This window comes from Tetrao urogallus (genome assembly GCF_951394365.1).
Source record: "Tetrao urogallus genome assembly, chromosome: 3".
In the NCBI taxonomy this organism is placed as follows: Eukaryota; Metazoa; Chordata; class Aves; order Galliformes; family Phasianidae; genus Tetrao; species Tetrao urogallus.
Window position 1 is genome coordinate 6,954,303 of NC_136815.1, and position 23,751 is coordinate 6,978,053.

Sequence of the window (23,751 nt, forward strand, 5' to 3'; positions counted from 1 at the left end):
TGAAGCTTAGAAAAACATCTTCCTGTGGTGCCATTAACATCTCCTGCATGGGGACTGATACAAACACAGAGTTCTAGGAAATTCCCATTACCTTTGGAAAAACGCATGCTGCCATTGGGGTGACAGATTTCACTATCTCTAGATAGAGAGTGACTCTATAGAGTCTTATTCCTCACAAAGTTCACTTCAGTAAACTCTTCATATATTTCCAACAACTGTGAAAATAAAGATAACATTTGTCATCAAGAATGTACTGTATGATTTGTTAAGGGACTCAGAACCTCTAGGATGCTGCTGATTTCTCTTTGCTGAATGTCTCCTCCTACACTGACAGCACTTCAAAACTTCTCACTAGCACATAGCTAGTGTTTTTCAATTATTTCACAAACAAATGAATTTGAGAGATGCTTCTGCTCTTTGAGTCTTGTCTTCCTGAGTTAGGAATCTGTGCAATTTTTGTTCAAATATCAGCCTTGCAAGGTCAATTTACCCAGTGGAATATAAAGTAGTTTTCTGTCTGTTTTATTCCACTTGAGGGTGACATGATAGAAAACAACTCTGCAGCCCAGTCTTATTACTGATTGTGATTAGAAATAAATCAGAAAAGCTGTTTTTCATTATTTAATTAGATATCAGAAATTGCAACACAATTTTTCTTAGATTTGTTTCATGGAAGCTTTCACACTTGTTATAAAATGCTTGCAATTGTTTGAGTGAGATTCAGAATTTAAAGAAACCTGATTTCTTCAAGACAATACTTATTTATCCTTCCTATTGCTTCTTTTGCGTTTTGATTAGCTTTAACACACACACACTGCTTTGATCAGATATAGTTGGCCAACCGTGGGCATTTAATTAGGAAATGCAGTCTTTCTACGTTTAATACATAGCAGGACTGATACAATCTAAATGTGTAGAGAAAGGGAGTTTGAAAGCAAGACAAAAAATGGAGACAAGCTATTTTATTTTTAAATCATAAGGAAAAAAGATTGGGGAGAGAAAATGCTTTAAACTAAAAGGTGCACAAAGGGAAGTACTGCATGGTATTTGTTTGAGAGCTTCCCTCTTTACAGAGCCACAAACAGCTACAGATGTTTCTTGAAAATGTCATAGAGAATTCATTCCTCTTAGAGTAATGGTTTCAAGGCTAAAAGCAGGTTATTATGACCACAGAGTCTGATATCTTGCAGAATACAGACTGTAATTTAATAATTCTACATCATATTTCAGATGGGTTGTGTGGGACATCTTTTGTAGATGTATTATATCTAAGCAGACTTGATTTAAAGACTTCACGTGACAGGGCATCTATCTGATTTTTGAGTAAATTGTCTTAGACATTAGTCATGCCCTCTGTTAAAAATGTTGACTTTTAGACTGAATGTTCTCCCTATCAGCTTGGGTAGTTGCAATTCCATTTCTTATTCTTCTGTTTTCTTATTGCTATTTCAGGTTTAGTAACTGCAGTATTAAGGCCTGACTTAAAAACTTGTAGGCATGTAAAAAAATTTCAAATAATCTAGGAATACAACATAATCTTTCTATACGGAACTTAAAGAAGCACTTTTCTTTGGATAACACTTCTGTACTGAATTAATGTTGTTGGGTTTTTTTGTATTTTTTTTTTCCACAAAGCAGTCTCTACAAATTGTATGACTGTACTGACAATCAGACTTTCAGTCTGTAAAGTACTTGAGAAACACAGTGTATCTTGAATCTTTCAGTGACTTTTTAGCCTTGTATCTGTGAGAACAAAGTTTTGCAACTATGCTCCAGTTGTCTTCATGTTCTGTTGTCGAGTAGAAGTTCCAAAGTTATTTTAAGCCCAAACATTTTGAGAAAATGTGTCCCCTTTTAAAATAAATACAAGTCAGCACTACAAGGACAAATGATAGAACTTTCCCATTCTCCTTCTGTTTGGCAGCCTCCAGACACTGCACAGGAGGTGTGAGCTAATCCCAGTATGTGCTCTCTCTTGCCTTGTAGGATTGTATGTGAGTCTGAGGGTTACTGCAGAGATTTAGATGAAAAAAGGCAAAAACTCATAATGAACAAGGAGCCATCATGCTCTCTGCTGCAGTCTGTGCTCATTTTTAAAACTGTGTAAGCAAAAGTGAAAGGTGGGAACACGAGGCTCTGCTATTTGCCATATTAATCCTATTTCATTCTATGACCCGTTTTATTTCTCCCTGTGTCTTGGGTTAAGCCTTCATAGAAATCTTTTTAAGGTACTTTGCATCATTATTGGAAAAGTAGAGCAAAGTACTTTGAAGAAATCTTGTGGTAAAAATAATAGGTTCTGTCATGCTATACCTGAAATATATCAAGAAAGCATGCAGGGAAAACCAAGCAAACTTAAATGTGTTTGAATTTTAGCAACTCACTACTGGGGACAAAAGAAGAGTAAACCCATATAACCATGACCAAACATCAATATTTTAGAGATGTATAAATCTGCTTTATGAATAGCAAAGTAAAGGTGACTGTAGTGGTAAATTCTCTATTTCCTTCTTCCATTTAGGCTCTGCTATACTGATTTATTCTCTTTTTCACCAAAAAACTATCCCAAGACAACCTCAAATAGTTAACACTTGTAGTTTAAAGGTGACACTCAAGCCTTTTTTCTTCCTTACTGCTCTTCACTCTGTTTAATCAAATTTTGGAGAACAGGTGGTAAACTGAGTATTGTTCATTATTATAATTTTGGAAATCATCATTATGAAGAAATATTACCAGTAGTTTTCAGAATTTAAATAGAAAATTGTGATTCCATTTTCTATCTGTTTCAGGAAAGCAGTTTAAATGTACAGTATGTGACTATACAGCTGTTCAGAAGCCACAACTCCTACGTCATATGGAACAACATGTCCCTTTCAAGGTAAGAAAACATAAGTTGTCGTTACTGATAACATTCAGAAATACATGGAACTTCAGGCAACAGCTTCAAAACTAGCACATTTTGTTTTATAGTCACCATTACAGCATCTTAATAATATAATATTTTGGGAATATTCACTTCATATTCAGACTTCTGAGGTGGATTTGTTTTGTTCGTGGACTATTTTCAGTATCTGTACCTGACAAAGATACATGTATTAAAATCTATATCAGATGTAACCATTATGTCTGACTTGACATTACTAATCTCATATGTATCTTAAAATTCCTTATTAAAGTAGGAATATGCATCCCGTCCATCACTGTTCATTGCCCATCTTAATCTGCTGTGAAAGTCTGTGAGTTCATATGCTTGAAGAAAATTGATGAGGATTAATTAACTTAAAAAAACCCAACATGTTTATCTGAAATGTGGCTTGGAGAGAATTTTGAAGATTGTTAATGCTTCTATGAAGTGTTTTGGTGAGAAATGTGTAGACTTTAGTTTGGCTTTATTCTCAAATTGGTTCTCAGCATGATCTTGATGCAATGAATTGTGAAATATTGCTTTCAGAAAACAGAAATGATCTTTGTCTTTTTTTCCCGAAAAACCGGGTATTTTTTATGTATGAAATGTTCATTTTAATGTAACACTTATCTTAGCAATGAACATAGTAATCATGGAAAATGTCATACTGTTTTGATATGCAAACAGTTTTCATTATCTAACAAATTAGTTTGCTTCTATGAAGAGTACACTTTAGTTGCTTCTTCATACAGCAGAAAGAATGACAGTTTTTTGACTCACGATTTAAGTTTTGGAAGGCAAGATCATATAGGAAAATGAAGCAAATCATCTAGAGGGACTGTATATTTTAAAGAAAGATTTTTTTCTTAAAGACCAATAATATATATAAAAATTTTTTTTCCTATCTTTTTAGTGGAAAAACACTCTTTTCCTTTTTAAATGGCTAATGAGATGAAAGTACTCATAGTAAGTACTTTATGAGTTAAAACATGGGTAGTTCTGACTATGATTTGTGCTACAAATAAAATATCTCTAAGAGGCAGTCCTCTATCTTAGATGGCAGTCCTCTAAGCCTAAATTGAATTGTGGCTATTCAGTGCATTATTAAGAGAACTGCAGAACACTGAAGTAAGTCAATCAGGAATATTTGCTAAGAGGGGTTCATTAACTGTCTCTTAGTAACACCTACCTCTCTCTGGGATAGTTGCTTTTTTGCATATCAAGCTCATCAGTAGCAACACAATCTAATAATAGTTCAATCAATCCCATTTCCAAGCTACATGGTGTTTGAGTCACAGAAGCCTGGTGGTTTGGCAGGTGCTTGAATTTGGACCTCAGGACACTCTCAAAAATGAATTCCAGAGCTGCAGAAATCAAAGTTAATCCTGTTACTGTGCTGAGAATTATTTCCTGTGTGGACAGTGAGTTGCTGGTAATACCTGGACCTCAGAAGTACAAGAACTCATTTCAGGGAGCACTGGAAGAAAAAAAAAATGAATTAAAAATAATTATCAACATTTCATGGTTTGATTTAAATTATAGATATCTGAGAAACTGAAATAGATTATGTTTTGTTTTTTCTTTATATGTTTAGTGATAGATGAGTTCTTGGTGACTAGTTACTGCTGTACTGCTTTTCTAGTCTACAGACACTGCTGTTTAGAACTTTTTTACTTTTTTATTTTGGTTAAGCTGAAGCTGGTCACAGGAAATTTCCTTCAACTGCACATGAAAAGAAATGCACATAGAATCATTTGAGTTGGAAGAGACCTTTAAAGGTCATTTGGTCCAACTCCTCTTCAACAAACAGGAACATGTATAGCTAGATCAGGTTGCTTGGAGCTCTGTCCAGCCTGACCTTGAATGTCTCCAGGGATCACAGAATCACAGAATCATAGGGGTTGGAAGGGACCTTCAGAGATCATTGAGTCCAACCCCCCTGCCAAAGCAGGTTCCCTACAGCAGGTCGCACAGGTAGGCATCCAGGCAGGTCTTGAACATCTCCAGAGAAGGAGACTCCACAACCTCCCTGGGCAGCCTGTTCCAGTGCTCCATCACCCTCACCATAAAAAGTTCTTTGTGCGGAACTTCCTATGCTGCAGTTTCTGGCCGTTTCCCCTTGTCCTGTCCCCACACACTGCTGAAAAGAGTCCGTCCTCGCCACTCTGCCCCCCACACCTTAGATATTTATAGACCTGGATCAGGTCTCCTCTCAGTCTTCTTCTCTCAAGGCTGAACAGACCCAGTTCACTTAGCCTCTCCCCATAGGGGAGATGCTCCAGGCCCTTCACCATCTTCGTGGCCCTCCGCTGGACTCTTTCCAAGAGGTCCTTGTCTTTTTTGTACTGGGGAGTCCAGAACTGGACACAGTACTCCAGATGAGGCCTTACCAGGGCAGAGTAGACCTCCCTCGACCTGCTGCCATGCTCTTTTTAATGCACCCCAGGATGCCATTGGCCCTCTTGGCCACAAGGGCACACTGCTGGCTCATGGCCAACCTGTCGTCCACCAGGACACCCAGGTCCCTCTCCGCAAAGCTCCTCTCCAGCAGGTCATCCCCCAGCCTGTACCAGCGCATGCAATTATTCCTCCCCAGATGCAAGACTCTATACTTGCTTTTGTTAAACCTCGTCCGGTTTCTTACTGCCCAGCTCTCCAGCCTGTCCAGGTCTCACTGAATGGCAGCACAGCCTTCAGGCGTGTCAGCCAATCCTCCCAACTTCATATCCTCAGCAAACTTGCTGAGGGTGGCCACTATCCCCTCATCAAGGTCACTGATGAAGATGTTGAACAAGACCGGACCCAGCACAGACCCCTGAGGAACACCGCAGTTACAGGTCTCTAACCAGACTCTGCACCACCAACGATGACCCTCTGCGCTCTGCCAGTCAGCCAGTTCTCAACCCACCTCACTGTCCACTCATCTATCCCACACTTCCTCAGCTTTGTTCTGGAGACAGTATCAAAAGCCTTGCTGAAATCAAGGTAGACTACATCCACTGCTCTCCCCCTATCCACCCAGCCAGAGACAACATCATAGAAGGCTACCAGGTTGGTCAAGCATGACCTCCCCCTGGTGAACCCATGCTGACTACTCCTGATAACCTCCTTTTCTTCCAGTTGTCTGGAGATGGCATCCAGCACAAGCTGTTCCATCACCTTTCCAGGGACAGAGGTGAGACTGACTGGCCTGTAATTACCTGGATCTTCCTTCTTGCCCTTTTTGAAAACCGGACTGGCTATCCTCCAGTCTTCACGCACCTTCCCCATTCTCCAAGACCTCTCAAAGATGACAGAGAGCAGTTCAGCAATCACCTCTGCCAGCTCCCTCAGCAATGTCCATGGAGACATCCACCAATGCTCAGACATTATTCTGGTAAAAAAAAAAACAAACAAACAGCAAACACAAAACAAAAGCAAAACAGTACAGCGTAGAATTTGAAGAAACAAATTTGAAGTGAATGGACTACATTTTCCTGACATAGTCGGAAAGCTGGGCAGATGTAGAGTGACAAAATATTGGAATAGATTTTGAAAACCTGGAAGAGATGTGAATAACCAGAGAGAAAACAAATTAAGGGTTAGAAAGATATTTTGGTCATGGTAAATGAAGTTGAAAGGCAGTGGAAATTAAGTTGGTTAGAAAATACTTAGAATCAGCCAAATGCTACAAGGGAGGAATAGATCAAAACAAAAACTGCTGTACTGGTGTAAAACAATTGAAAAACTTATTAAGAGTACTTTTGTTTGTGCCATTTACTAACACTTGTCACATCATTAAAGCGATCCTGTTACATAACTTCAGTACATGTTTAGGTCATTTAAAAATCTGTGATTTATTTTGTATATTTCTTAACAGTTAGCGTTAAAGCCTGTTTTGAAAATAGCATTTCTATTGAACTTGCACTGTGTCATTTGGTGTATTCTCACGAACACTAAACATGCTGACAGTTCTTCTGATAAAACAGTTCCATCCAGATGTATTGTTCATTCATTTCCCTGTATGTATAAACATTATACCTGCAGAAGAACATGATGATCAGTGGTAAGGTGGTGTCCTTTTTCACCATTCTCAAGTTCTAGCACTCGTTCTTTTGGTTAGATTTATTGAGATATTGAATCTGGTCAGTTTTATGATTTTAAGATGCGTTCAGATTGTTTTTGACAACAAAAATTTTGTAACTTGACATTTGAACATTTTTTTCTGAGTATCAGCTCCATGAATTTGCACTGTAGACAGTAGTAGAGCAGTCAAGTTGCTGCTCTTACACCATTACAATACGGTTTGCTTAAAGGAATCAACAGGATGTTTAGAAAAGCCCTTTTCCATTACGGCTTGGAGATGCTAATGTAATTTGCTGAAGATGGTGAACTTCGAGCAGTAATGAACAACAGAAGCCTTGGGAAAATTTCTCTACCAATGATTAGATTTGCCTATGTTTTTTGTTTTGTTCATTTGTTTGCTTGCTTTCTTGTCCTATTTTCTGCCCTGTACTTAGCTGAAATGTGTGAAGTATTCTAATTGCATAGCAGATAGCATAATACTGCATATTGTTCAGACCTTTTGTTACCATCAGACATGTTTGAAATAACTGAACCAAATGTAAAAGGTTGATTATTCTGAAACTTCCAAAGTATTAATTAGAAATAATTATAAGTAGATACACGTGAAACTATTGTGTGACCTCATATTGGCAAATAGGACAATAGCAGAATATTTTGTGATCTCGTACTGGTGACTTGGACAGACCATTTTTGAAGTTTTTCTGCACTTCCGTTTTCATCTTCAGGATCATAGAACATCCACTGCTAGGTTTAGTATAATTCAGCATGTACTATTTCATGTTTGTTATGTGCATTATCATAGCATAAATGTATTCTGTTTGCACAGAGCTATAGAGGTTGTGCCATCAACTCTATATGGCCAGATTAAAGAAAAAATAACTGCCTATCCCCACTCTGCTACCAATCCTGCTGTCATACAGCACATAATAACAGTACATGCAAGTGTATTTAAACTGATAGAACAACTAAGCAATCTGCATGAAATATTTTCTTGAAAGAACTGTGGTACCTGCTGTGGAAAAGGAGGGCATTACTATGAAAAAATTGAAGGCTGAATGTTACAGCACCTTCTGGATTGAAAGGTTAAAGGAATCTGAACACCAGTTTTCTTCCTTATTGAGGCTTGAAGCCTCAAGGAAGGTCATGAGCAGCAACGTTAGGGCAACGTTCTGGTCAGTAGACCCTGACAGCAGACATTTCCCTGCTTTAAATTCAGCTTCTTAATCAGAATTTCTGTACCAGCTGTTTTCCGCTGACTAGCTTTAGATGAGTCTGGTCAATGTGGCTGCACATGAAGCATTTTGCTTGTTCTGAGGAACTTGACTTTTCCCGAAGGAGTTCAGTCAGTGTCTGCATTCTGTTTCAGACCTGGTTCTGCCTAGCTTCCTTTAATAGTTGCATGTCTCACTCAAAAGCTGAAGTTATTTTAGCTCTCTTACTCCCTCTTTTTGGACAAAAATTACTTTGTTCAGGGCAACTGAGTAAATCGCTTGCAGAGGATCTCTGTGTGGTCAGACCTGAGATCAGGTCTGATTTCATTATGAAAATACCCAGTTTATTGAATTGTGAAAGTAAGTACTGATATTATAATGTTGAGAATTCTTGGTTGTTTTTTTTTTTTTTTTGTCTGTTTGTTTGTTTGTTTTTGCATATAATTACAAGTTCGAAATTGTAGGTAAAATTTAGTTGTGACTTTGTGTTGAATTTTGGAAAGTCTCCTTGGAAAATGCCCAAACTAGAATTCAACCTGGTTTCTCTGAATCTAAATCTAGCAGCTTAGAGCTGTTTCCTTTTTGCTCCTAGCCTTTCCGTTGTGCACACTGCCGTTATTCCTGCAACATATCTGGTTCCCTGAAGAGGCATTACAACAAAAAGCATCCTAACGAAGAGTACGTAAATGTAGGTTCTGGGGAGCCTGCCGCAGAAGCTCTTATCCAACAAGGTAAACATCCACTTTATAAGATTTGATGTTATCTTGCTGAAGCAAACCTGATGTACAATAAACTTCTGCGGGATATTTATTCATCATGTTATTGGGTGTTATGTTATAAATTAGTACTACTTTGTGGTAATTCTGAACAGCCTGCCTTTAACTGTTCTTTCACTGTCCTTTGTTCTTGATTTCTAAGAGTGAGTGAATCAGACTTTTGATTGACCTTGCCTGTTCTGTTCACTGCTGTGTACATTTATCTTTTTCACTTGTCTCCTTCTGTAAGTAAAGATTCGGTATCTTGAAATGAATGACACACTGATAAATTTCGATGACAATTTTACAAGGTTGAACTAAACACTGAGAGTAAATGACACTAAATTGTTCCCCCGCAAAAGAGAGTGCAGATAAAACCAGTTGCACAGAGTACTGGTCAAAAGCTTGTTTGTGGCCAAAGGAAGTACAACTTACGTGTGTAAGTGTTAGTATAATGTAAATCTTAACAACCTAATTTAAGAATAGTCTTTAATCTAGATCTAATGATGTTAATCTTGATGGCTTTGTTTTCTTCTCCCCTTCTGCTTGAGGTCAGTGTTAACATGTTGGTTTCTGCATGTTTACGCTTTCTTTTTAATTGGTCTGTAGCTCCAAATTACATCCAATCGTTAATAGTTTAAAGAGCAACAAAATACTTGTGAAGGGCATCAGTGTTGTCTATCTGCAGATCTTCTTTTTTTTTTTTTTTGGTAGTTTATAGCTGAGATCTTCTTTACCAACCTTGTGTTCCATTTCTTATCACTCCTTGTCTTCTATGCTGCATCTTGTGTCTCCACATCATAAGGTTGTTGTACATGGCCTGCATTTCTCTACTTCGTGTCACTGTGTTAGGGTCCTAAGTGTTCCATTCCTTGTTATTGTTGTGTAAAACTAAAGTTGTACTACACAAAAATAAAACTGATTAGTTGTAGGCACCTGTCAGTTGGAGAAATTGCCATCACAGACAGGTCAAGAAGACATAATGAGAATGTTGGCGGATATCCAAAATTCAGGAGCTAACAGAGCATCAGAGGGGAAAGAAAATCAGCTTGAATTAGTTTATTTTATCATGTTTATGTAGGTAGCATTAGAAGTTCTATTACTCACTGTCATTATTTTTTGTTGATAATTTTCAGCTGAAGTCCTGTATTTCCTTCTGAAAAGATGGACAGCACTATTTGCTTTATTTCTGCCATTTCTACTTCATACAGGCATCAATCACAGTGTAACTTTTTCCTTGCAGAGCCTGAGTAACAGCAAAGCACTCGCATGTACTGGTTGTCTGATTCCCATCAGTCCTTTTTTGCACTGGGCAGTGAATCAAAACAAACAATTGACTCTGCTATCAGATACCTTTGTGAGTGTAAAAGATTCATGAAACACAAACCTTATTCAGTTCTAGTGCCTAGACTTGAAGATGGAAAGGCCTAATTAAATAAAAAAAATTGTTCTGGAAATATTTTAGGGTTTGGTAGAGTTGATTTTATTACTTCTTTTCCACTGAAACAAACAAACAAATTATAAAATAGAGAATGCAGTTGTTGTCAGAGAATTAGGACCTTGGAATGAGATTAAAGAGAATTACCCTTTATGTTTTTCTCTGCTAGACATGCTGTTTTCCCTGACTTCTTTCTCTTCCTTTCCGTACACATTTCCCATGCTACCACTAACACTGTGCTTGCTTCCCAGTTGTTCACCTGCTCTGTAAGGTATAGGAACAGTGAATGGACTTCAAATTTGTGTAACAGCGACCAAGACTATGCCTCATCTCAGGACTATCAGGAGGAAAGCCATGCTAGTAGATGCAGTTTTCCCACATGCAACCTCCTTTGCCAGCTCCTCTTCCTCCTGTGTAGCCTGTTGTGGGGAGTATTACATGTGGACTCAAAAATGGGATCATTGTAGTTTTTTTGTCAGACCGTATGAAGATCATTCATCTTTTTTTTTCCCCCTCTCAGTGTCTTGGTATCTCACTAGGAAAAAAATGTTCCCTTTGGGAGACTGAGTTAATTAAGATTTGCATTTGGAGTTGCACATAAGTGCTGTTCAAGTTAATTTTTTCCCTGATTTTGGAATCAGAGGATCTTTGGGTCACAGCACAAATGGATCAATGTGGACGTATGATGCAGTGTGACAAGATATGCAGCCTTGGTCAGCAGTTGCAACTTGCTGCCTCAGTAGTCTCTATCAAGCTTCAATTTAGCATATTCATGGATCTGAAAGCTATTTTAGAAAATTATTCATGTATTCATATTAGAGAAAATGACTGTTCAGACTTGCTATTAAACAAGTCCTTTGAAATTAAAGGACTGCAGACAAGTATGAAAAGGCAAGAGAACCAGTAAATGAGTGGGTTTGAAAAAAAAAAAAGAAAGAAAAAAAAAAAAAAGAGGAGGGAAGCAAACAAAAATTAACACCTAATAGAAGCCATGTAAAAATATTCCTCATTTTGTATCCTGCTTGTTCCAAGTTACCCGAGAGTGAATCATCTCACATGCACTCATCTTTTCTTCTCCATTCTTGTCATTTGGTTTGTGACTACAGTGCAGTGTTCCAAATACCTTAGTTGTAAATACTTAAATGCATGTAAACTGCTAGATTCCACTGTACATTCCTGGAAGTGCTCAGAAAATAGAAGAGGCAAGAGGATTATGTATTGCTGGGAACAGCCAGGAGGGTTTCTCTTCGGAGTTTATATTAGAAGACTCTGCCAACTCATTAAATAGTTTCTTTTTTTAGTTTAATTTGTTCTCCAGTGTTGAGCATGTCATGTTGTTTTTTTTCCTGTAAATTGCTTACTTTTTCTTTACTGATTATTCCCTACCACGCATTGTTTTGCTTATGTATTTCTGCACTCTCTGGAGTATGGGTTTTCTATTTGCGTTCATGCAGCAACTTGCTCAGTACATTCAGGATGATCTATTTGTGGCCTTATGGTCTATTATACCACTGTCATCACTTTAGCAGACAAAAACAGTTGTCTTTGTGTATTTTTTTGTTGCAGAGATCAGTTTTGATATTAAAAATAGAAGATACGTCATTTACTGACTCTCTGCTGCAAATTTTTAAAGAATTGTGCAAAAGTTAGTTTTCCCAAAGCTTTAATATCAAATCACTGACCTAGACTTAAATATTATCAATTCTGTGCTTTCGTAGTTGTTCTTTATTTAAAGTCTCAGTAACAGAAGTTGCACTTTTAATTAATCTGGTGTATTGTTATAATGATTTCCATAACTAATGTAGGAAAGGCTTCTCTTACACAATGGTATTCCTTTCTAATAGTACAGATTAGTGTGGAATTAATATTTAATTTCCTTTTCTCAAACCAATAATTTCTTTGTCCCCATCAGAGCCACATTATTTTGCTCTTGTGAACTGCAGAGTTTTAAGCCCTCTAATAGAGAAACCAGTTCAATTTTGTGTACTGAGATAGAATATTAAGCATCTGCTATAATGAAGTTTGGTGAGGACTTACCCTAGACTGAGAGCAAAGAGGGGGAAATCATAGATGAATATTAAGTGTCAATGAGAGACTCTAGTGAGTGCGTGTAGTTACGTTCTGTTTTACCAAAACAGAAAGTTTATTTTCACCTGGTAGAATACCATTTGGTGGATTTCCATGACTGTAAAATTGAAAGCTTTTTCTAATCACCTTATGCTTAAAAGACTATGGGCAGTGAGAGCTTGGCCTATTGCCAGTTTGTGAGAGTCTGTTTGAAGCATTTCAACACGATGAGTAAGAGTCATCATTTGCCATCTGGTGGAATAGCTCCTAAAGCAGTTAGATTTGTTAGAGTGAGTTCTGGTCACTTAATGCAACAAATTATCATATGTTATTCCTGCTCTTATTTAGTCAATAGGGAAAAAACAACAAAACAAAAGCCAAAAAACTTACTTGCATAATTATAAACAACTGGAATCTGACATTTGACAAGTGACTTTAATAAGAAAAAGAAGTGAAAACTGTTCAGTCTAAAATTCGCCGCTTATGATTTCATCATATTCAGTATTTTTTTACTTGTAAAAAATTGTTTACTAGGTTAACACTGTGCGAAATTCACAAATATGTTGTTTTGAACTTGAGAAAGATCTTCAAAGACAACAAGTGTCTTAACAGGACAGCAGGAAGCCAGTATCTAAACCTAAAACTTGATAGAGCCCATTCCTGTAGATTTTTTGAATATACATACAATTTACATTGGAAGCTACAACAGCGTGCAATGGAGCAAGCATTGAAGTTTCTGAAGAACTCTACAATTTGAAATAAAAGGGTATTTATTGTGAAAAAGTATTTATTTAGAATTATTTAATGCATGTACTAGTCTTTGTTTATGCTTGGCCTACGGCACAATATGAGACACAAATACCCTTGGACTTCAAAGAAATGTCACTTGGAAACTACACATGGTTTCTTAGTGCTGCTTAGCTTGGGTTTCAACCAGAATCATGACTGTGAGCTTATGTTCTTGCCCAGTAAGTAAGTTGTTACTTTGCAGTTTAAATTCCCTCTGTTATATTCTGGCTATCTCTCTTAACATTAGCTCAGTAGGCTTGAAACCATTATTTTTCACTTGGACTTAATTACAGAAATGAAGTACTATCTCAAGCTAATGCAGATAGCTGTATGTTTGTAATTGGGGAGGGATTCCCAAGAGAGAGAGGGATGTAGAAGCAGAGAAAGATGGAAACAGCATTTCTCCAACTTTCCATCCATCATAGGGAAACATGAAGGTAGGGAAGCAAGATTGCTATACCTTTCCAGGTGCATGAGTTGTTCCAGATTCCTTTTATTACCATTATCCAAAATTGCCTTTAAAGCATTTTAAGAGTTCACCTACTTTGTGAGGTTTTTTTCCAGTCCTTCATACTATTTATATTATGAAAGCAAAGATTTTAAGATTAAATTGTAAATCTTAGCAGAGATGAGGTTAAATGAAATGGGTATTTACTTCCTTGAAAAATACCTAATAGAAAAATAACTCAAATAATTTATTTTTGTCTCCTTGTAGGTGGTATTAAGTGTCCTGTTTGCAGCTTTGTATATGGTACAAAATGGGAATTCAACAGACATCTTAAGAACAAGCATGGAATGAAGCTTGTGGAACACGATGGAGAAGCAAAGTGGGAGGTAAAGCAAATTTTTCATGGATTTGGGCCTAGGATTTTAGGAAGTTATGGAGGGAAAGTTAAGGATAACAAGTGTTCAAAAGTGTGTTCTCAACTTTATATAAGAACAGGAGGTCCTGTGTTCTCTCATCATCATTTTCAATGCACACACTCCTTTGACTGTCAATATTGACTGCTTTCATGACTAGTAATTGGGCTAATAATGTACTGTGTTTTTTTGTATGGAGAAGGCTCTAGTCCTCTGCTGTAGAAAGAATAAAAGTTTTAGCAAAAATATGTGAAACTTAGAAAACATACATACAAAAAATATACATACAAAAAATATTCACTGATGTTAACTTGAAGGTGCACAAAGCTGTGAGGTTGTATTGAATTAATGAAAGAAGCTTATGACTTGGTCCAATGTTAAAATACAGAAAACTGAATTTATATGTTAATCAGCTAAATGAGATACTATTAGAAAGAGTATGTCTTCCACTATTTGGTCTTGTGTCCAAAGTATAATAGGAGTCACAGCATCAATGATTAGGAGCAAAGCTTGGGCAACCTGATCTAAATGTGTATGTTTGGTGGCTCTGCTAGGCAGGGGGGTTGGAACTACATGATCCTTGAGGTCCCTTCCAACCCGGGTGATTCTGTGATTCTGTGAAAGCTTAAAATATTTAACGTAGATCTAAGAAGCCAAGTCAGGAAAAAAACAAAGCAAAGCCAAAACCCATCTGAATTTTCTTGATGGGTGGGGTAGTGCAGCTGCCTTAAGCAGCTGTGACTTCTAAATCTTTTTCTCTGCTGTAACTTGGGTAGCAATTTGTTTTAAAATAAGGACTGTTACTTTAATGAAACAAAATTGAATGTAGATGTAGAAGCTACGGCAAAACTGCAGAACCATCCAGTCACTTCCATTAAAAAATCACACTTAGCAAGCTGAGTTTCCACTGCCTGATTAGTTCATTGCTGGTCTCCAGTGACAGGAGAAAAACAAACAGAAGTCAATTGCAGTGGACAAGTCAGTTTCAGATCCTGCTGGATTTCAGGCAGTCCGGCCCTAAGCATCAGCCTGATGCCTGGTTTAGAAGTCTGTCCTGTGGTTTGTGTTCAGCAGTACGCATGGATAGAGTATAAAATGCTCAAAAACTATCACAGTAGGTTCTGTGTGGACAGTTAATCAAAGGAGAAGGGGCAAGTATTTTAAAATGTAGTCCTTTGAAGTGTTATTTCCATATGGATTTCACAAACCATACTATATCCGCCTTCCTTGGTGGCCAAACATGAGAAAGTAAGAGGACACCCAGGATTCAAGCAAATCTTTGTCATTGGTACAATAGTAAAGTCCCATCAGAACAAAAGTACATGTTAACAGCCTCTTTTGAAAATAGTAGCTGTGGGAAAGATAATTTCTATAACTCTTGTTTATTGTCCAAAACTCGTTATTTTAGACTGATAACTTTGATTGTTCTCTAATTTGCTAAAATGAGAGGGAGATTATCCATGCGTTGGCTGGGTTTTGTTTTCAAGTTAACTGCTGAAGTTTCTGAAGAAGCATCTACTCAGTATCTCCATATCACAGAGGCTGGAGAAGATGATCAAGGTACTCAGGCTGCTGTAGCTGCATTACAGAACCTTAGATACACTTCTGAAAATGGTAAGTGACTTTTCTGGGGGGTTGGAACACCAAATATGTATTTTTTCATAAATATCTAGTTCTTATCAGTATAGTGGGCAATATACAATCACTGTGAAACAGTTAAAAATGCTGAAATTTGTCATCCAGAAATTCTTGGGAGTTTATATTTTTTCTTGGAGAGTAAATAGTAAGTGACCATTCATAATTAATTTCTGTGTCCTTAAATCATTAATAATCACCACACTGTACTTTGCCTTTTATTATTAAATGTGTGGAATTTCCTGCCTGCATTATTCAATGTATTGTGAACTCAGCTGCCTTGACAAAGCAGATGGTGTGTATCTAATGGCAGTTCTCTAGCTATCATTTTTCTTCCCTTATAAATCAACCATCCTACAGAACTGACACAGTGGAATGCTTAATTTACCGTATTCCTAAAACAGTACAACCAAACTTAATTCTAATGGTACAGAAAGCAGAATGTATCACATTCAGTATCACGTTAGACAAGAAAAAGAGATTGATAAGTCAGGAACAATAACAACTGCAAGAAGAAGAAACTCTTAGGTCTAAGAGAATGTTAAAACAGAGACTAGAATCAATGCTTATATTTTTTGAATTTATGTGTGTAAATAAATGCAGTGGCTGCCAGAGGAGAGCATTTTACCATTGATGTGAACTGTATGATTCATAATACAGATAAGTTTCACAAGCTCCCATTTCTTTTGGCATCTCCAGGCATGTCACAGTTCCATTATGTAACTGGCACTTTCTGTGTATTGTTAATAAGTGGGAATTCAGAATGAGTAAAAATATCTTGAGAAAATTTCTTAAGCTATAATATTTAAATTAAAGTAAGCATGATCACGGAATATGCTGCATATAACAGTTTTGATTTTAAGCATGAGGCAGTAATTTTCAAAGTAGAACAATTTGGTTTAATCATCCAACTTTTCTGATATAAAACCTAGTAGTTTATACCAGTTATGTAACTGAAGGCAGTTATAAAGGAAAAAAATTAAAGCAAGAAAACATTTTTCAGTTCTCAGATAAAATTAGACCCAAATTTCATTTGGATAACAAAATAGAACTACTTAGTTTGAAATTCAATGATCTGAGCTAGATTCCCACTACAGTATCGGTTTGTAAAGGTTGGGGGTTAAGACATGAGCTTTATTCCATTGACTGGCTCCTTCAGGCCTCTTTCCTAGTTTCAGCAGTGATTTCAGGAAAAGGAAGCAACTTTATCATGACCTTGAGTTTTCCTCCCTTTCTGACATCTATCATGCTACTGCTAATCATATGGACATGCAGACCACAGGAGGGGGATTCCTATTCCTGCATGTCACAAAACATTCTTCAGCAGCTGAGTTTTTCCTTTTTACATTTCAGGAGAAGTGAAAGTATGTAATTTTTTTTTGTAAACTTGCCTTTCCTTTGGTAGAATTGCACACATAAAGATAATTGAAAAATGTGACAAACATGTTCTGATCCCATACTTATAATGTAATAGGCATTGATTTTCTCAAGAAATTAACTTTTTCACTTCAGCACATTAGTGATAATTTAAGGATGTGAGGTGTTGCAGTCATTCGGACAGATGATAAACACAGGTATCTAATATACCAAACAGCTGTCTTTCTTGTAAGTATAGGCTTCAGATTCTGCTTACTATAAATGTCTGGCAAATACACATTTGGATTTGTATAGTCTCACAGCTGCATAATTTATAGTTACTGCTGTGAGTTGTATCTGTTGTTTGTTTAGTCAGTGTATTCTTTTTGATCTCTTTAAAATAGTTATAAAAATGAGCAATGTGGTTTGATGCACACATTCGTTTTGTGAATACTTTCATCCTATAGATCTGTTATTAAAGTGTCATGCTAGTGAGCTGGTTGAATTTACAGACAGCACAATGTATCAAGGTTAAGGCATGAGGGGAAAGAGTGTCTCTGGCAGTTAGATTTGCATACCCATAAGGCCTGCTTTACTGTAATGATCTTATACATACTGTCTTTCTGATAAGGTGAAAGACTTGATCCAACAGCTGTAAACATTCTGCAGCAAATCATTGAGTTGGGATCAGAAACCCATGATGCCACTGCAGTTGCTTCTGTTGTTACCATGGCACCTGGAACTGTGACAGTAGTAAAGCAGGTAAGAGCTCTTCTCCATAACAGCTTTGTTTTATTTTAGTATATTTCTTGTGAAATCAGTGAAGTTCTATAAAGCCTAAATTGTGAATGACTTTGTAAGACACACAGGATTTGTCGTAAGGTAATTTTTTCCCTTTGTTGTGTGTATATATGTATAGAATCATGGAATTGCCCAGGTTGGAAAAGACCTTAAAGATCATCGAGTCCAACCACAATCTAACCACGCTACCCTAAGTAACAACCCTCTGCTAAACCTAAACTTACCTGGTGCAACTTGAGGCCATTTCCCCTCGTCCTGTCACCTGTCATCAATGAGAAGAGACCAGCCCCACTCTTGCTGTAAGCAACTTTCAGATACTGGAAGAAAACAGTAAGGTCTCTCCTTAGCCTCCTTTTTCCTAGACTAAATAACCTAGTTCCGTCCCAGCCCCAGTTTATGTGCACACACACACACGTTTGTACATAAATACACTCATATATTTATATAAAATACATAGCCATCAGTATAAATACATAAAATATAAGTGGATAAATATATATAGGAACATGTGAGAGTGAGAAAATATAGCATTTTCAGAATTCTTAAAATAGTGTACCTCCATCATGAGTGGGGATGTAGTCCCACTGTCATCTAAAAGAGTCAGGAGTTCCTTAGTGCTGCATTATTTTGGAAACAGAACATGGAAGGTTTGTATACAACTGTGCGTACTCTGCAACCATTATACTGTTTGACCATAACCATGGATGAGTGACCATCATTTGTCCTTTCCAGTGCTGTCCTATAGCTAAAGTTAGAGAGATATGCAAGGTCTTAAAGTCACATGCCATGAGAACAAAGAAGACTTGTGCCCAGTCTGAGTTCATACTGCCTTTCTTAATGAGGGATGCAACAAAACTCATTTGCAGTCATGTAACAGCTCAGAGAAGAGTATTACTGATGCTCCTTAGCAGCAGTTGGTTCTATGAGACTGAAGTCAGTATGACCACTCACATTAAGGAAAAATGAAGAGAAAAGCTCCTTTTATTTAAATGAACCCAAAGTGTTGTTATTATGGTTGCCTGAACTAACTTGAGGTTTTAGTATTGTGGATATTAAATTCATAAGAATTCTGTAGAAGTGTATGGTCTGTGAAAACAGTTTGAAGATAATAGCCACCCAGATGTAAGGGAAACAAGGCAGAATTTCAAGAAAAAGCATTTCCAAATTTTTTTTTATTATAATTTTTATTTTTTACTTAACAGGTATTTTCATTAGAAACCATGTAAAAATTTTGGAGTAATTTTTTTTTTTTTTTTTAAATTAGGAAAAACAGTTCCAGATTTGTAAATTAAATTCTATCATTAAAAAGGAGAGACATTTAATCATCTCTACATGCAAATTTAAAATAACTTTACTCAGTGCCAACATGTATACTGTGCTGTATTTATGACTGATTTAAAAGGCTAAATGCATTATTATCCACAACCAAATACTGTTCTCTCCTTAAAAGTGTGTATTTTGAGGCCCTTCTACCAGAAACCTAGGAGAAAACAATGCCTAGATAAGTGACAGCTGTGAGGAAGAAACTGTGTATGTGAAACTAGAAAAAAATGGTGACACCAAGCTGTGTAGTGTGATCAACACATCCAAGGGACAGGATGCCATCCAGAGGGATCTAGTCAGGCTGAGCAGTGGGTCCAGCAGAACCTCATGAGGTTCAACAAAGCCAAGTGCAAGGTCTTGCAGCTGGGTCACGGCAACCCCCATTAGCAATACAAGCTGGGAGATGTAAGGATTGTGCTGAAAAGGACTTGAGAGTACTGGTGGATGGCATTCTGGACATGAGCCAGCAGTCAGAAAGGCAACCGTATCCTGGGCTGTATTAAAAGAAGACAAGTCGGCAGAGCGAGGGAGGTGATCCTGCCTCTCTGCTGTGTGCTGGTGAGGCCTCGCGTGGGGTGCTGCATCCAGGTGTGGAGTCCTCAGTATAGGAGAGACATGGAACCTGCTGGAGCGTGTCCAGAGAAGGGCGACAAAAATCATCTGAGGAGTGGAACACCTCTCCTAAGAGGACAGGCTGAGAGAGCTGGGCTGTTCAGCCTGAAGAAGAGAAGGCTCTGAGGAGACCTGAGAGTGTCCTCTCAGTATCTAAATGGGGGCTATGAGAAAGAAGAGGACAGACTCTTTAGCAGGGTCTGTTGTGATGGGACAAGGAGAAAAGAGGGAAGATTTAGACTGTATGTAGGAAAGAAGTTTTTTTACAATAAGGGTGATGAGGAACTGGAATAGGTTGCCCAGAGATGTGATTAATGCCCCGTCCCTGGAGACATCCAAGGTCAGGCTGAATGGGGCTCTGAACAACCTGATCGAGCTCTAGGTGTCCCTGTTCATTGCAGAGGAGTTGAGCTAGATGACCTTTAAGGGTCCCTTCCAACTGAAAGATTCTATGAAAATTAATAATTTAAAACATTCAGTGACTCTTCTGACTATTGAATCTGATCAATTTCTCAGTCATCTTAACACCTACCCTCTTTCTTGTTAGAGCATCTGAATTTGCTATTAGCATTTTGTGAGTGTTCATATTGCAAATTAATTCTATCTCACTTTTTAATCCATAGTTCTAGCCTGCTTTATATATATCAACAAATTCCAGTGGTCTAATGTCAGAGTGATATAAGCTCCACTTCTACATCAAATATTGAATTCTCAGAGCACAGAATCTTTACTATTTTTCTTTTTTGTTTCTACCTGTTAAGAGTGCTGCTGATAAAATGCCTTTTCCCCCTGATTTTGAAGTTGCAGAAAATAAAATTAGTGTAGAACTGTAGTACTTCTCAGGCTGAGTGATCTTGTGCTTCCTCTGCTTACACTGAATTTTTCTAATATCTTAGATTCCTAGTTACCTTGGGTGGGCTCTGTGGAAGTAGAGCAAGGAACAAAGGAGATCTGTAGAGGTGTTTGTTTTTTTAATGATTTTTTTTTTCTCTTTTAGTTTCGTACTTCTGATGCTTTATCAAATCTGTTTGACCTATGACACTGCTTTGTTTATTATTTTCAGTTCTTCCCAGCAGAGAATGGCTTCAGAATTACAGCCACACTCATTTCAGCATGTGGGGAAAAGTCTTTAAATGTTATTAACGTGATTGTAATCCTCTCCTGACAGCTTTTCTTTTTGTCTTTAACACTGCATTGCTTTCTATTGGATATCACTCATTTGTACCTGCTACTTTGTCAGGTTTTAATTATGCTGAGTTCCTAATTGTTAACCTTGAGGTGATCATAAGACACGTTCATATTTCACTTCCCCACTGGAAAATTTATTCCACACTCTATTCTGTGACCTTCAGCTTCTCTTGTGAATTGTGAGACAAAAAATTCATTCAGGGTGTCAGCAATATATCAGCATCATCTGTCACTGAATTTCCATTCTTGTTCTTCAGTGGCCTCTCCAAGTCCTTGCTTAGCTGCTCAGTTTCTTTTTTTTTTTTTCCTTAAAACATTTATTGTTCTGATTTTTATGCTGTTCTGTTTCTTTTTTTATGAAGAGCACACATAACCTATTTTTTTCATCTCTCATTTTTGGCTGGCCTGGCAAATTGCTTTCATATTTCTATGTTTGCACCTTAAAATTTCATTGAAATGCTATATTAGTAGGACATTTTAAACATTGTTTTTTTCTTTTCTTTTTCTTCTGTGAATGTTACACTACATTATTGCTATCTTTTTCTTTCTTTTCCTCCTTGGAACTTCCTGCAACATCTGTACTCCTCTTTCACTCGTAAATGTGCCATTGACACTTTATCCCTGAAATTATGTGAATAAGGCAGCCCTCTTCATCTCTTAGTATTTCCCCAAACTGTGTGTTTAAATGTCTTCTCTGTGCAGTACTTGTAGTGTTTCATGTTAATGCAAGACTTTTACCTGGAGAAACAAGCTTTGTCTAAGTCCTTCTCAATAGATTGCTACATGTCATGTATATAGCTAGCTCTGTTTGGTATCTTCTTTTTAAATTATTTTGTATTAATTCACAAGCAGAAAGGTTATGGAGTTTACGTTGTTCTATTACATTATTTCTGAGTTTTATGTGTTCATATTGCTTATATATTAAACCATGAGTACAAATTATTATGCAGCTGTACTCAAGATCAGATTTTGTATTCAGAGCTCCCACCTCACGTATTGAGTGCTGAGAAGAAAAAAATAATTCAATTTTGACTATGGAAATTTTATATTTGTTGTTCATAGGAATGATTTTATAAAAGAAAATAGTTTCACAGCATAACAATAATGAATCCCAGACTGAATCATTATTCATAATATGACTTAAAAAAAAAAGTATGTAAGTCCTATCTAGCTTGGGTTATGATTGGGAAATGGAAGTTGTTGTTAGCTCTGATAGTGCTATGTATGTGAGTCCTTTCAAAGATTCTGTCTAGAATCTGAAATGTCTTCAGCTTATTCTTGCCTGAGAGCCACTACATTAGATTATTATCAAGATTAAACCTTTTTGATGTCTAATCTGGGAGAAGTTCTGTCATGTTGTTGTGCTATGGGAACATACAGCTGATAAGGAAGGTAGTGCACACCAAATGCCTGAGAGAAAACCAGGATCCAGTTGTGAGGTTCTGCCATTATATTCTGAAATTGGCAAAAATCCACAGTGAGGCTTTGATCACAATATGACACGAAAAGAACAGTTTGTCAGTTTGAATCTATTTCAGTTACTAGTGATCAAGTCTGGGTTGCTACAGATAGTGATGGTATTTATGGCATAATGTTTGAGATACTCTGCACTTACTAGAAAAAGTAAAATGGGAAAAAGGTGGAAGTGTGGAGTGGTACGTTTGAAGAATTGCTAGGAAAGAGATTAATAAATGCTTTAACAAAATAAGAAATATCCATAGTGAATGGTAAAGACAGACAAGAAATTGGACATTTCTGCATAAACACAGAACATAGCAAGGAGTGTCTGGCACTGTAAAGCAAGTCACTTTCCTTTCTGTGGTTTTAATTCTGTGACACTTAGCAGATATCATTTTACCCTCATGCTATAGGGTGAAAACAAATGTGAATGTGTTTTTGTTTATTTTGCTGACAGAGTTTGTTCAGTTCATAATTTATATAGGTGGACTGTGTTTTTAGATCGCATGTCGAATATAGAGCCAGGATTGGAGGATGAGTAATCATGCCAATATCACAGCCACACTTGATTAGCAGTGTCTGCAGATATGTTTTCAAAACCTTTCAATTACAAACTGCCTTGAAGTATGACTACATCTTTCAGTTAGGCACTACATCAAACAAGGATGCCAACGAATTCTGGAGAAGATTGTTCCATGTTAAGCATTTGTTTGATATACATACCATGCTTCTTTTGAAGAAACGTTTCCCTCACAGATGCACACAGCTGTTAAATTATTTTTTAGTAGAAAAGGACTCTGTCATCACGTCCTGTCTGTAAATGATTCTCTATGGTGACAAAATTCAAGATATATTTTGTTGGTTTCACAAAGCAAACATTCTTGCTTGTTCTGCAAGCTGCATTCTGCATTCTGCAGCATCAGCAGAGTTGTCCCTTTTTGGACTGCATCCAGCATCTCTCATTTTTGTTATAGTTCTTCCATTTCCAGTGGTCATGAGCAGGAATGAGTGGTGGTAACTAGATATGTTCTGTTTCAATACGCGTATTTTGTGTAAAGACAGGGTGTATTATTTTTGTAAAATCTCTTTGAAACCAAAGATAGAAACCATGTAGAATTCTTTATCCAAATCTAGTTTAATATTTTTGCCTCAATTTAATGAGCAGAGCAATAGATTTTTGGATTTCTAGTTTCAGTCAAACTTGTAGATCACTATACTGTAGAACTCAGCTAAGTTTGGTTGCATGTTATGTGTCTACGTTACCAATAGTTCCTGTTTTTATGTAGA

General features: G+C 37.0%; 1 protein-coding gene across 1 annotated transcript in view; it reads left to right on the plus strand.

Moving 5' to 3' along the window:
• The window catches only part of ZFAT (zinc finger and AT-hook domain containing), a gene marked incomplete at its 3' end in the record, with an annotated part of 70,672 nt that overhangs the window by 39,350 nt on the left and 7,571 nt on the right, over positions 1 to 23,751 (plus strand). Inside the window, exons 10-14 of the mRNA XM_079533488.1 lie at positions 2,790 to 2,878; positions 8,774 to 8,912; positions 13,946 to 14,064; positions 15,579 to 15,705; positions 17,714 to 17,844. Of these exons, the coding sequence (XP_079389614.1) occupies positions 2,790 to 2,878; positions 8,774 to 8,912; positions 13,946 to 14,064; positions 15,579 to 15,705; positions 17,714 to 17,844 (605 nt within the window). The remainder of the gene's footprint in view (positions 1 to 2,789; positions 2,879 to 8,773; positions 8,913 to 13,945; positions 14,065 to 15,578; positions 15,706 to 17,713; positions 17,845 to 23,751) is intronic.